We start from the raw sequence: 14,993 nt of genomic DNA on the forward strand, positions 1-14,993 counted from the left end.
GAACTGTGACGCCTGCCGTGGTCGAGAAACCAAAATGGGGAGCGGGCTGACACATGCACAACAGATAATTCATTGGCTGGGCCCCTCCCCTATACCACTATAGTCGCGCCATTTGATCGTACTGCACTCGCCTTAAGCAGACCATCGACAATCTACGCATCTCACGAAAATATTGACCGCGGTCATCGTGCCCTCCAATACATTCGCCACTTCTTCATCGACCGCCAATTTTATACCCTCATTCAGGATAACAAACAGTGCCCCTTTCAGGACAATGCTACATACTCTTCCTCTGCCTTCCTTCTCTGCTATTCAGTTTGGACATAATGCAGCTGCCGGCTAAGCAGTGTGCTGTTGGGGGCGAGCCTCGAGACATCAACCTGTGGGCCACGCATGGCTCTCTTGGAGTTGTAAGGCCAGCCTCCAGCGGCCAGCGATTTTAGTGGAACGTGATATTCGCCGCTGCGGCTTCTGTTCTTCCCCACAGAAGTCTCAAGTCGTGCCCATTCGCACCTCACATAAATGCGCTGCTAAATTCTACTTCCCTTTCAGTCAGGTCTCATTCCACAAACACAAGCAATCCTGGGACTGTCCATTCCCAAACATTGGAAGCCAGAAATCACACTCGCTAAACTTCGCAAGGCGAGGGACCAGATGGGAAGCATGGTCCGCAGGCCTCCACAAACCTTGAGGGTTGTAAAGTAAAGGCAACTTGCTGCTGGCAAACGCGTTCATAAACCGCCAAGTATTGCGTTCGAAGCGTCATCCCTACCTCCAGAAAAAGGATACTGAAGCCCTCGAGGTCATTCCTTGCAAAAGCATTAAACGGCATCTCGATATTGTGCTGAGCACCTCCAATCAGCGGCTTCTGTCGCTAGAAATGGAGAAGACGTTCAGGGAATAGGCAAGTGCAAATTACAAATCAGCATACACGCTTGTCGCAGATGGGCTCATTTTGACGTCTTCTTGTCCAGACCCACGTGCAATACACTGCAAGTGTGAATACCTATTCCAACGCCTTTGAAGATGCGCCTTCTACGTAAGCTGTCTGCCCGTCATAAAGACATTTAAGACAATGGTGGCCGGTGCCTTGCGAGACTGGAACTGCTGGCTCACCAGCATGGTTACGAGCCTTGCATTTAATATGCGGATGCTCCGACCCATACAATAGGGGGAAAACATCAGTGAAGTTTAATCCTGCGAATCGTAATAACGCGGAACGAAAGCATCGTGTTTCTTGTTTTGCATTGATAGGGCTAGGGCAGACAAGGTATCGTTGCAAATAAATTGGCGCGACTATGGAGTGGAGGACGCTGTAAAGAACGCGTGATGTTGTATCTATTGTCATAGGCCAATGTGAAGAGTCGAAGTTCAAACGTCAGATGTGGAAGCTGCAGCAGTTGCACACAAAAAGAGGCAACATATTCAAACTGCGTAGACACACTGTGACGTCTGGCTCGTGAAATGTCACCTGGGTTCCCAGGCTGACCTTGGCTGATACATGGCGCAGTGAAGTTTGTTCTCAAAAATGTTGCTCTCCCGTAATCAAGTCTAAATGCACATATCGAATACCTACGGGCATATCACATTGGTTGTGGTTGTTGCTAGCCACGATCATGAAATCGGGCTAGTCTAAAGTCCAGCCCACCATATAACAAGCTTTTCTACTACCAACAAGACAGCGCGTTCAGGCCTTGCCTCAAGCAGCTCAGATGATGGCCGTAGTAAAATGCAGAACGGTACAGATGCGTACGAGGCCCTGAAGAGACACTAGCCTGAGAAGAACGGAGGAGAAGCAGCGCGTTTGAGTGCTCCGGGGGGTTTATAAAACAATCTGGTAAAGTTGGATATGCCATGAGCTGAAGACGGAGCGAAGTGGCACACTCCATTTAAATACCGGATGCTCTAAAGCTAATGTGGTGGTGGTGGCAAACACCTATTTATTCTTTTGCACAAGGAGGTGTTTGAACCGAGGCCCTATTGGCTCAGGCCCTCAGCCTCGTTCGCCGGTATCTGTTTGCATTCTACTTGCGGCTGTGTGGTACTATGGCCCCATCCTTGGTAATTGTTCGGAAGCTGAAGGGAGCGACTGTATTTTGGGAAATCTTGTTAGCTGCTCGCATGCTCATGTTTCGGTGTCCGGTCTCGACATGCCTTCAAGGCCGCTGCCAACACCAGCTAAAATCATATCAAGCTTCAGAGACAATGGCCTTAGCTTCAGTACCTGCAGCAAAACTCGCGAGGGGGAAGTCCCAGAAGTGCCGCGGATCATTGAACGCTCACAGCCGACGGCATGCGGCCATATCTCTGTGACTGTAGCGCATGAAGGGTCATGCGCTCTTTTTGTATTTTTTATACACGGTATCAGATTGCGCTTGCTTTATCATTTTCTTTGTCGCGAGCGATGTGTCGCGATGTATCTAAAATGATTACAGCCAGTCATATTTGTTTCCATAATATTCCAGTATGTCCACCTCACCTTTCCGTATTTATCTGGATACTTCTTAGCTGGCTTTAAATTGAGCGCCGAGAATCGCAGTGTTCATTCTTAGTTCTATGACAGATGAGCACGATTGTTGTTTTCAAAGCCACTTTTATGCTTTATTCTTTGGCGGGCGCAAGTAATCCCAGTGAAAGTTATTTTCGGTGCTACTTAGTGTCGTGTCCCGTCTCTGCTTCGTCTTGTGTTGGCGCTGCTTTTAGCCGCAAGATCACGCACCAACCAGCCATACTTTCCATCCAGTTAAGGAATGCTGAGTACCAACCCGATCAACAGTCGTCTCCATTGGTATCAGAGATACTAAATCCACCACAGGCTTCATAGAGCGAAATGCAAAGTTGCTACTGGATCGAGGTCTGAGCATCGCCCATTTTCGAAATGGACAAGGTGAGGTGCTTGTACCTTCAACGGAAAACACCAGCATCTCAGAAAAAGCACGACAATTGGTTTCTTAGACGAGTTAGAACAGATCCGAAATTTATATTATTCCTCCCAGGCTAACCAGCAGAATATGCACGTCACCAAGGTCACCAAGCTTACATTTCATATCAACGCAGCCGTATACCAACCCAGACAAGACCAGATACGCACGCTTCTTGAAAGTAACAGTGAATGCGTTGCTTGAGCATCGAAGGTGCGTGAAACTCGGTTGACAAACACCGCACTACCAAGGATGAAGATGCCCAACCCCTTCCTTAAAGCCCCTATTGTGTATTACCGCGCCACTGCAGCCGCGATCAAGTTGCCGAAATGCTTCTTGGTGACGTAATCCAGCCATCGAAGAGCCACTGGGCGGCACCAGTCGTTTTAGTGATGAAGGCGGCACATTTTGCTTCTGCTTAGTTATCGCCGGTTGAAAAATACAGAGGAGAAGGATGTCTACAGGATCTTCACATCGACAATACTCTGGAGCCGTTTGGCAACGTTAATTATTTCTTTTCCATTTACTTCAAGGGCGAATACAGCAAACTAAGGTCGAAAGAAAAAACGCGACATAACATCCGATAACTTCCATAACGCGATGGCACCAGATGGCCTCTTAGAGTAGAAGGTCTTGCTACTCAGCCACTAGTCCGCACAGCCACGTTCCTGCGAGAAACTGTACTGGCCGGCTTGAAGCGAACAGTTTATCGGGTAAACTAAGATGGCCTCATTTTCTTCTCTTCAAACATTGAAGACCACCTGACTATCTTCGGGCGGTATTCGATCAAACCAAATTTTCAGGCTAATATTGAAAATATAGAAGTGTCATAACTTCTGCGAGGAGCTGTTGTTTCTAGGGTGTATTGTAAATAAGAAGAGACTTTGCCCTGAGCCACAGAAAAGAACTGCTATCGCACGGATTCAACAGTCAGGTGAGAAGGAAGCTTTGTGCAGATTTATTGGACAGTGAGCGTGTACTGACGATTGGTATAAACTTTTTCACGCATCGCCGAACATTTGTCAAAGCATACAAAGCTAGACTATCATTTGAATTGAAAGCACGTAAAGTGGAAGCCTTCGAGGAATTAAGCGCCGCCTACAGTCTCGAAAAGCCGAAGTCAATTACTAGATGACCAGTCAGTGCCGCGCGATGATATAGCCACTTCGAAGATCCGGCCGTACATTTACGGTCGACCATTCAAGTTAATTACCGACCACTATGCGCTCTGCTTGCTCGTCAATTTGAAAAACCCTTCTAGATTTCTTGCTCGATGGAGCTTAAGTCTTTAGGAATTTGACTTCACAAATGTGTACAACTCTGGCCGCAAGCACTCCGACGCAAACTGCGCGTCAGAAGCCTCTATGAGGTGCCAGCAAAAGAAGACAATGAAGATGCATTCTTGCGACCGGTAAGCGCCAAGTTTTATACAGCACCAGCGCTCAGACGCTGAGCTGAAAGACCTTACCGATTACTTAGAAGGGAAGACCGCTTGCCTTCCATCTCTGCTCAAGTACCATTTTTATCGTTCGCAATAGGCAGTGATGTCCTCAGCTAGAAATTCGCGCCCCAGATGACCCCGCGGCTTCTAGTGGCGCCAAAGAACCTCAGACAGGATATTTTGACATTTTGCAACCGTTGGGCGATGAGCCGATCGCAGAGCATCTCGGTCTTGCACGCAAGGTGCACTGAAACCTGGAGAAGTATTATGGGCCACGGTTACCTGGTGATGTTGCTAATTATGTGAAAACGTGTCTCGTGTCAGACACGCAAGATAACCCGGACGAGACCTGCTGGAGTACTGAACTCGATATCAGCCCCGACTAAGCCCTTCAACAATCAGAGATAGACCTCCTCGGCCCTTCCCCATCCTCATTGCAGGGAAGCAAGTGAATCACCGTGGCCAGCGTTTACATGACCCTCTACGCCGGAGCGAAAACCCCTCCTGAATGGGTCTGCTGCAGAAGCTTCCAATTTATCGCCGAACGAAGGAGACGCGAATTTATGGCGGAGCTGACGCAAGCCATCTTAACTAAACTCATGCAAGCCACCGGAATGCGACAGCTTACCATCCGCAGACGAACAAAATTAGAGGAAGAGTAAAAAAAAAAAAACAATCGCAAATATTATTGCCCTGTACGTCGATGCTGATCATAACAACTGAGGCACATTCCTTCCTTACGCGATCTTTGCCTACAGCACCGCTGTCCAAAAGACTGCCCGGTCGACCCCATTCATACTTGTGTATGGCAGGCAGCCCGCGACCGAACAAGATGTAATGCCTCCACAAGTCAAAGAGGAGGACAACTATCGACGATACCTACCTTCAGCGAGCAGAGAAATCTTCAGGTAAACATTGGGACTGCCAGGACACAAGGGCTCCAAGCCACATAAAAAGCTATGCCTCTTGCCTCTCCGGGCCAAGTGCCTAGAGGTGGGCGGGTACCGTTTTTGTTTCTCGATAAAAATCTTTCCTTCTCGTCTATAGAATGGCGGTAACTCCAGTCGAAATTCTCCATCGAGCAATTTGATTTGTGAACGTACCTCAGATAAAGCTATTTATAAACACCTATTCTGACTTGGACGTGCTCCTCCTGACATTCTTACCAGATTCAAGACTGAAATGTTTTGTTAGATCACGCGCCGTATTTTGCCGAGACCTTCTGATGCTTTCCTCTGGAGCCCTGGCCGTGAGGCCTACGCTCACTTTGGAGCTTGCGACCACTTTGCAAGAACTGCTGACACCGGCGGGTTACCATAATGGACGCCAGCGGAGTGACACGACAACGGGATATTGAGGAGCTCAACGTCAAGGCTGTGGCGGTGCTACAAGCTCTGCGTGAACTGGTTGCATGGAGCGGAATGACTGCGTTGGATTTCTGGCTGCAAGTCTACTGAGTACTGCATTTTCTTCGATTGAGTTTCCCCAGGATTTTGTTAGTGAGAAAACAGCATATAATTGTGGTTCGTTGCTGTCGAGTTAATAGCGGAAATACAATGTTGGGCTGTAGAGAAAGCAGCACTTACAACCGCCATGCATTCAACCCTTAGATTTACAAAATTTCTCTAGCTTGGGAAGGAGTTGGGTCTGGATATCTCAGGCTAATTCAGAAAACCTGAACTGCTAATAGCCATTCTCGCATTCGAAACTGCGGGTGAGTAGTTTCAAATACGTTGAAACCAGTGAGTAGAGCGAATCACAGGTGTAGAAAGGGCGACGAAAGATTTGCAGCAAAGAGAGAAAAAAAAAGAGGAAATTGAATAAAAAGAACAAGAGGAAGAGGAGCGTCAACACATTTTGTTAATCGTGCCTCTAGGTAGGCATGGCATGCGCTCGTATTGTGACAGGCAGATGGCACGTAGGAATAAGAATCGTTCACAATGATGCGGCCGTTCAATCTTGGAGAGAACATGCATGCGTCCTGGTTTACTTCGAGTTACGTGAGAGAAACGATGGTTGCGTCGAAAATCATAGTTACTGCGTTTGCTAGGTTTGATACTATAGGAGGTGGCAGAAACAATCGCGCGCTGGAAGAAAGAGTGTGCAGAGGATATCTAGAAAGTGAAATCTAGTTTGCTAAAAGGTACAGTCTGTCACCGGATGTGTTCCGTCCGAAGTGTCTGGATAGCGCTAAAGGCTGAAATCAGTCATATACAGTGCTTGTCTCTAAGCTCATATTAAACCTGTATGATTTTCCCAAGGAATAAAAAGGGTATGGTTATCCCGAAAAAGTGCAGCAGTGTTTCGTTCCGGAATAGGTTCATTATTGATTACCAGAGAAGATGCGGTACTAGCTTTTGCGTATGCCAGATGGTAGTGCGGTGGAAAGAGCCACAAAAGTGATCGAGGAAATTGTGCCGCCTCCTCCACGCGAAGTTAAGGGCGGTAAAAAGGCGAAATGGGGCAGCAAGTTTGAGAGGCAGAAGTTCACGGCCAAAAGCAAAAGAGGCCACATATGATGCGGATGCAAATAAAAGGAATCCGACGGAGCCTGATGAGACGGAGGAGCAGTAAATAAACGCACAAATATTTGAGGAAGGACGCCGCGTGTTTGTTAAACGTGCTTTCCAGGTTTACTTGCAGTGCTCATTAGAAAAACCAAATATTATTGTTTGTCGTTGTGCAGAGCTGTGTAAACAAAACCTCCCCGAAACGTAAACGAGAAATGTTCTGATCATAGGGAAGGAATATCGAGTGTTTCTTCATTCTGTATCTAAATTCGATGTGGTTCACCCTTCTTACGTATAATCCGTAATGTTTAAAAAAGCTGAACACAACCATCCAGTAAGCAGTGGAATCTCGTAGCATGTGGACCTGTTGTAACAAAAGTGCTTGTTGAACAACCTTTCGAATACTTGGTACGGAGGTTGCAATGTCATCCATGCTTCCTTTGCAGTACCTGTGCCTATCATAACCGTCTCTTTCGTCCATGAGCCTTGTTAAATGGTCTATAACTGTCTTTAATTAGGTCGTGTATCGATACGGTGTAGTAAGCACACGGACATTCTACAGCATCAATTCTTGAATATACTTAGGCATGCCGTAGGCTTTTGTTGCAGAAGACGCGAATCTATTTCAGCTACAGAAATTTACGGTACTTTGGAGGTGCACTCCAACATCCCAAAGTATAGAATTACTAGTGCTTGCGCCCTTCCTGGGAGGGACTCAGTGCTGTGTGAATTTTGTCTGTTGATAGTGAATATAGCTCCATATAGTGTGGATTTTATTTGATATGTAGTCTTATATTTGTTCAGGATAGCAGAAACAAATGGGGGCGTCGAGCATGATGCCTTCTAGCGTGTCCCAATATCTGTTAGGTTAATAAACCGAAAGTGGTAATTGTGCGGTATTGCTACCATATCCAAGATAAAGACTGCACTGCAAAAAAGAATTTCATCAAACCAAATTGGCGTTGCTATTGCGCTGTCTGACATCTGAGAATTCCAGTCAATGACTATAAACAATGTTATCAAAACTCTTACTAATGTATGATCATGAGGACAATTTGAACAATATCAGGCATGTGTAATACGTGCTCATCTCGTTCACGAGAACCGGTAAACTTGACAGTGGATGTTCTGTCGCGTTTGTTTCTACACCCTCAAGTATGGCGACGTCTTGGAACGATCTTCCCTTACGTTATTAGGAAATTGGCTAGGTCGGCATTTCGTTTTTCTTCCTCGCTGGGAACTTACATCGCAATTGTGAGCGCGAACAACCGTCTCCTCTTGTAAAAACTTTTATCGAGACTGCGGGAAAAGCACCGATAATTTTTAAGAGCTTTTTTTCTTCTGTGTATTGTATCTATATTTTTACCCAGGACAAGCTACGCAATATGCGGCGTAGTTCTTTAAGCACCCTCGAAGCATTAAAAAAAAACGAAAAACAGTGATGTCGCTCCTGGTCGTTATCTGTGACTCTTTATAAGGGGTGCACAGTGGGACTGCTGGTCAAAGAAAATGTCTGAGTTATAATGGCATGTAATTCTTCGCCATGTATGATTTGACGTGCAAAGGCGCCTGCACACGTGTCGCGTTTATCTCCGCATAAAAGGTATTGAGCTCGCTAAGAACTCCCACAAGTTGCATCAATTGCTCGGCCTTATCGCATCTGTTATAGCCAAGCTTGTACTATCAACCTGTCCGCTGCGCACATCATGACAATGATCACTCGATTCTTTTGCCTATTCAAATATTGATCAAGGAATATTCTGTAAGCTTATGTTTCGGGTAGCAATGGGAGCTTGCGCCGGGGTTCTTCGCTTACCTCCGGGTACAGAGCAGTAACGGACCATCGCAACAGCTTAAATAAACTTCAGCGGCCTCAGTAACGATTCATGATAAAAACGTTCAAGGCTGCGTACTCTTTATCAACCAAACGTACATAAATAAACTCAGCTATTAGCTTTTAAAACGCACAAATTCAATCGAGCGCCTGCTTCAGCAGCAGTAAGAAGAGTCAGGTGATCCCACTTACTCCCCTAGGTCGACACTAGCGCCGTTCGCTCCAGTGGTGGCGCTCTCGCCCAATAGGCCCAAGTTGGCCGCTGCTGCCAGACGTAATGTCTGATAACCCGACGTCCAGTTAGCGTTGGGCCATGACAGTTGCCAATTACAGCCTGTCAACGATTGTATTGTCACCCTCCCACATGAAATGAGAGGCCCGAGTTGGCGATCTTTCAGGCACCCACCAACATTTACGCTGAATGCTTGAGCCGTAGTGAAGCTTCCGCTTCAAAACAACAGCACAGCGACTAACCCGCAAACAGAGTAAAAAGCGCAGCGATAAAACATCAGACAGAAAAATTATAAATCGCCACAACACAGTCAAAGACTGAACGACGACAGAAAAGTGTAACGCGTTAGAATGCCACTTTGCTGGACGGCTGAAGGAGGAGGAGGAGGAAGATGAGGAGGAAAAGCAGGGAGGTTAGCCCGCAAAAGAAACCGGTTTGCTACCCTGCACTGGGGTAAAGGGGTGAGTGGATATAAAAGTGAGAGAGGGATGGGTGAAGTTAGTACAGTCACATCACAGACATGTCACATCACATCACATCACGTCACAGTCATATCACGTAAAATAACAGCAAAATCCTAGTCTTTCGATTAGGCCTATGCTTTTCATAAAGCGGAGCAGTGCCTGGGAGGCCTTCACTGCAGACGATCGCCGTGGCTGAAAATTACTCTTTACCTACAAGGGTAAATGCTGACCAAAACGGCAGTGGCGCTGTTAGCTAAGATCAGCTTTTGTAAGTTAGCACAGGTTGTGGTGCACAGCACGTGTGAAAAACCACGCTGTCTGTCATACACTTGTTTTTTTGGGTCGAAACTTCAACTGCGCTACCTTAAAGTTTCCTATTATTTAGTGAATCAGATATTACGTTTAATACGCCACATCGAATATTACAGTAATTCCGGTAGTCAATAAGATGTAAGGCACGATAGCGTAGGCTACCAGCCGATGTATAAAGCCCCAATTTCACAAGGCCATGAACGCTCTTGAGTGGCATACACTCTAAGAAAAAAAAAGTTTAAAAGGGGTAGGGAGGCTAGTTCTTTTCGGGACCAGCAGGTTTGCCACAACCGTTAATCCTTTTAGGGACCAACTGCAAGGGGATAAACACTTAGTCTTCAGAGGACAAACTGTACGAGGAGGAACGGCTGCTCCTTGCAGATGCTCTTTGCCATTGACCCTCTAAGATCCTAAGGAGAGCACAGGTTACTCTCTTAAGGATTAGCTGTTATTCCACGGAAATGATTTCTGGGAGTACAAATATTACTCTCTTAAGAATTAGCTGTTATTCCACGGAAATGATTTCTGGGAGTACAAATATTACTCTCTTAAGGATTAGCTGTTATTCCACGGAAAGGATTTCTGGCAGTTTAAATATTACTCCCTCATGATTAACTGTTAATCCTCAGAAATGATCCTTGGGAGGGCAGATATTACCGCCTAAAGATTAACTGTCGATCCATATGAACGAATTTCAAAGGAGTAACTATTCAACCACTGAGACCTGCTTTTTATCCACTTTCGCCTGGCGCAGACTGCTAGCTCCGCTCGAATTTGCTTCGATCACCGCTGCATGAATGTGTGTAAGAATGTAAAATCAGACAGTCCAAATGCAGTTTCTAAACTTTTTATTAATTTGTATTAGCATCTTGGCCCTGTCGGCAATGTAGACGGGAGTGAGACAGAATATCAATAAAAGAAAAGAAACCAGGGAAGAACAAGGCTACGTGGCATTGTAAGTTATGAAACCAAATGATGTTGACAATGCAGAAATTTCCCAATGAAATACTAACAATAGCAAATAAGACAAAGAATACGACCGTAAGTAGAAAGCTATTAATGCCAGAAGCACAGGCCAAGGTGGAATTGGGAAAATAAACAAACATCAATGACGCATAGGATATAGCATACAGTCAGCATCCTCAATAAAAACAAAAAAAGGGATCAGATAGGACATTGCGTACAACTCATAACTTTATCGCCGGTAAGCCAAAGTACGCAATCTAACCTGCAATACATGTGGCTCAAATTATTTATTGAGACGCAATGATACAACTGAAGCACCATGTGCTTGACGACAGAACGAGAGGCACCAGAGCGATTCTCGGGCTCGACCTTAAAAGTGCGTTCAATAGAATCACGCACTTGGCGATCTTACACCAAATATCGCGGAAAAACGTCGGTTGACGCACGTACAACTACGTGAAAGATTTGTTGACTCACAGGCGAGCTGTTTTAGTGGCAGGGGACCTTCAACTGGAAGAGCAAATGTTCGGAAGCACCGGCACCCCGCAGGGCTCCGTCACCTCGCCCACACTCTTCAAATTGGTCATGACCGGCCTAGCCAAACAGCTACAAGAACTGAATGACGTCCGGCACGCCCTATACGCCGAGGATATAACCCTTTGGTGCACAAATCAGTGACGGTCATATCGAAACGACACTGCAACTAGCTATCGAGACAATAGAGGAGAACCTTGTGGGTACATGATTACGATGTTCGCCGAAAAAGTCGGAACTCCTACTCTACCGCCCCAGGCAGAGGGACAGACCACCTGGGAGTGGTCGGAATGCGACCAAGCGAGAATACGAAGAGAAGACTATGCACGAGAAATGGAGCAACCATCCCGATAGTGCACACAATTAGGGTCCCCGGCATAATAATCGAGTCCAACGGCGTTGACGGCGAAACAATCACTAAATTCAAGCACAAGACGGCGAACGCCATGCGAATCATCAAGAGGGCACTTGCAGAAGAAACGGAATGAGGGAGGACAGTCTCGTACGACTCACACACTCTTTCGTCATTAGCCATATTTTGTACGTTGCGGCATTCCACATTCACAACACGCTTAGCGAAATCGCCGAGCACAGCGCACTTCCCAACTAGAAAGATTAATGGGAACAACAGCAGGCTGCCAGATCATGGAAAGTCTCGGCATCCGTTACCACTCACAACAAGGCCAGAAAGTCGCCATTCCGGACGCGATTAGACAAACGCTAAGAATCGACCCAATTCAATGGAACGTTCAACTGGAACACAACCAGGGAAGAAGAGAGGCCATGGCCAGAGCTCTCCTATACAGCCACAGAGACAACATGGGGCCAAGGTTCGTTGACACCGCGGAATACGCAGAACGCTTACGATTCGGGGTTGCGGTCGTCAAATCGTGTGGCAAAACGCGCATAACGGCAAGTATAGCGTTCGAACGCGCAGAAGAGCCGGAGGAAGTGGCGGTGGCACTCGTCCTAACGGATCCGACGTGCACCACGGTTCTCTGCGACTCCCGTCAAACGGACAGAAACTTCGCCAAAAGATTGATCTCACAGAGAGCGGCCCGAGTCTTGAGTAATCGAAAAGTCCAGCGGGAGGTAAAATGCAAACCAGAATTTAGTGGTTCACGGCGCACATAGAGAAGTATCGAAGACGCATCGCAACCGGAACGACACGGCACACGATAAGGCGTGCGAGCTTGCGAACCGCGCCAGCGACCGTCGTGCATGGTACAGCAGCAATGACTGCTTGACCAGCTACAATGAAATTACCAAGGCCTTCTGCCTGGCCCGCCGAACCTTCCCTCTGCCCAGCTACAAGCTGGACAGGGTGCATGCGGTGGCTCTCAGACAACTGCAGACGCTCACGTACCCCAAACCAGAACAATACCACAGGCTCTGCCCCGGTACGTACTCGTCAATTATATGCAAGGTCTGGTACGCTGATATATCCAGTTTAAATCACATGCTCTGAGACTCTAACAAAAAGCCGCACTGTGCAAACTCCGCAACCCTCCCGCCGCGGTTGGCCGCTGCCTTGCGCAGCCCCAGCCTCGGTGACCAACTCTGGGCAGTCCAGCATGCCTGTGAGGCGACGACAAGGCAACGGCCCCACGTGGGAGACCTAAGGCCCCATCGGCGAAAGCTCTGCGAAGTATAAATAAAGTTGTTATCAACCAACCAAAATCAACCATTGTTGCACAGTACACATAGCTTGCTTTTGAAGTCCTTGACATCGTCTGGAAGCACCGCTGTACCATGGAGGCAGTGCCACTCTGATGCTATTTCAGCTGTAAAAGAATATAAAATGCAGTTAAAAAATGAGGTACTCCCACTATACAAAAGTTATCAATACGTGATGCGACATATGCCAGTGGCGTGGTAAGTGAATTTATCAAGGTTGGATTATTGTGAAAAATTTCAAAGAAAAGACATAAACGGGAGACGTTCCAGCGTAGCGACAAAGGTGCTAGTGACAGTGTGTCTTTCATGATTCTTACGCTCTATAAACGACCATAGTCCCCGAGAATAAAACTTTATTAAAACAGCGTGCGCCACGCGCACAAGGTGTGTTGGCTGAAGTCCGTTGCACAGAAACACAAGTGAAAACATCCACGTCCTCTATTCCAGAAGCATGCGCCTCCATCATTGCGCGAACGAATGTCAGAAAAAAGCTTTATGTAGCCATGTGGTTAACGTTACGAGTGCATGCCAGCCACTCCGCAGTTACATGCTTTGCACATGTATGAGCGTCCACTTAAAGCAAATTGCGGCTAATGCGCTTGAGTAACAACACGTGGCCATAGAAAAACCTCACCAAGTATAGTAAACATGCAGTATAGCTACACGCATGGTTCGAGGCTGGAGCGGCTGTCCCTCCATGACGCGCCGAGCCTCGAGATCGGCTCTCCAACGCGCAAAAGCGCAAAACAAAATGGCGCTGTGGCACAAACAAGGAAACCTTCGACTGAAAAGGGCGCCAAAATGGCCAAGGAGCAGCAGGTGCAAAAATATGGCTATTCCGACTGGCAGCGAGGCGACTGTAGCGATTGCATGTCCACTCATTACGCGGTTGCTGCGTCGCTGGAAGAGGCCTTGCCTGATTGGCAGAATCGGCCACTTTCACCTCTGAACAGGTTTTTCTTCAGCCGGTTTTTTTCTTAGAGTGTAGGGATGCCTGACACAGAATGCAAGGGTCCTGGCAGTCTGATTTCGATATCACCCTCGCATATGAAAGGAGAGGACGAAGTTGGCAGCTCCCGCCAAACGTAATGTCAGGCAAAGCTAACTTAAACATTGCGGCCATGTCAGCTGCCAGATACTAACCACCAGCGCATGCTGGTAATTTTTCAGTCGTAACACCGTCGCTGGCATGGTAACCTCTAGAGTTTCTTATTAAAGGGCTTAACGCTGTTCTGTTAGCAATTTAAGAAAAAGCTGTGCCACCGTGTGTGAGAAAATTAGTTCACAAAGGTTTACATTGGTGACGAAGGGCGGCTTAAGCAGAAAAGTAAAAGCGAAAATATAAACGCAGACTAATACCCATGTCAACTTCATTGATGTGCCGAGATTTTGCTTCGAGTATGCAGAAAACACTTCATCGATAAAGTGATGGACGCCAGGTAGGATAATCACTTGTTCCACCGTATGATCTGTTCCCGTAAAGCAGCGCCGCACTATGCTGCACTGGGATGTTTTGTTTCGGCGTGCGTCTGTCTTTTTTAATTTTGTAACACCCCTGCTGTAATACCTGTGGACGAATCGGGGTATTCTAAAAACAAAAAATAAAATAAATCAGTTTATGTGCACATTATTTCTCGTCCCAGTCGCAAATCAAGCCTCCTGCCCTATTTTCATGTGATGAACGTTTTCAAATCGCTTCCTTTTCAGCAACATGAAGAAGAATCCAATGCTACGATGTCTGAAAAATCGTGCGTTGTCATATCTCACGACGTGCTGCGAATAGCTAGTATGGTATTTAATAAATATCTTTTCTAGCAGTGCTGTGCTCATTTCTTTCTGAGCAATTATTTTATCTGAGCGGAGAGCGAAAACTAAGTCAGCATATAAAAATATGAAAGGAATGAAAACCCTGAAAAGATAAGGAAACATTCTTTTTGACACGAGACATAGCGGGATGGGGCGAAGCTTGGTTGTTCGTGTTGAAGGCGGGGAAAGGTGAGTTAAGAGATGCAGTGGAATCGCTGCTCTAGGTTAGGCAATTCTTCAATGAGCCGGAACAAATGCGTCTTTTGATTTAACAGATCTAAAAATGCTGGCTGGCG

General features: G+C 46.6%; 1 protein-coding gene across 1 annotated transcript in view; it reads left to right on the forward strand.

Moving 5' to 3' along the window:
- LOC146176112 (BPTI/Kunitz domain-containing protein 5-like) overlaps window positions 1–14,708 on the forward strand; it is a 69,366-nt gene extending 54,658 nt beyond the window's left edge. Inside the window, exon 7 of the mRNA XM_084580915.1 lies at window positions 14,599–14,708. Coding sequence (XP_084437041.1) covers window positions 14,599–14,606 — 8 coding nt within the window. The 3' untranslated portion in view covers window positions 14,607–14,708. The remainder of the gene's footprint in view (window positions 1–14,598) is intronic.
- Window positions 14,709–14,993: the final 285 nt, after the last annotated feature.

Source organism: Amblyomma maculatum, chromosome 10, assembly GCF_055883805.1.
Source record: "Amblyomma maculatum isolate TAMU_Amacu chromosome 10, ASM5588380v1, whole genome shotgun sequence".
Lineage (NCBI taxonomy): Eukaryota > Metazoa > Arthropoda > Arachnida > Ixodida > Ixodidae > Amblyomma > Amblyomma maculatum.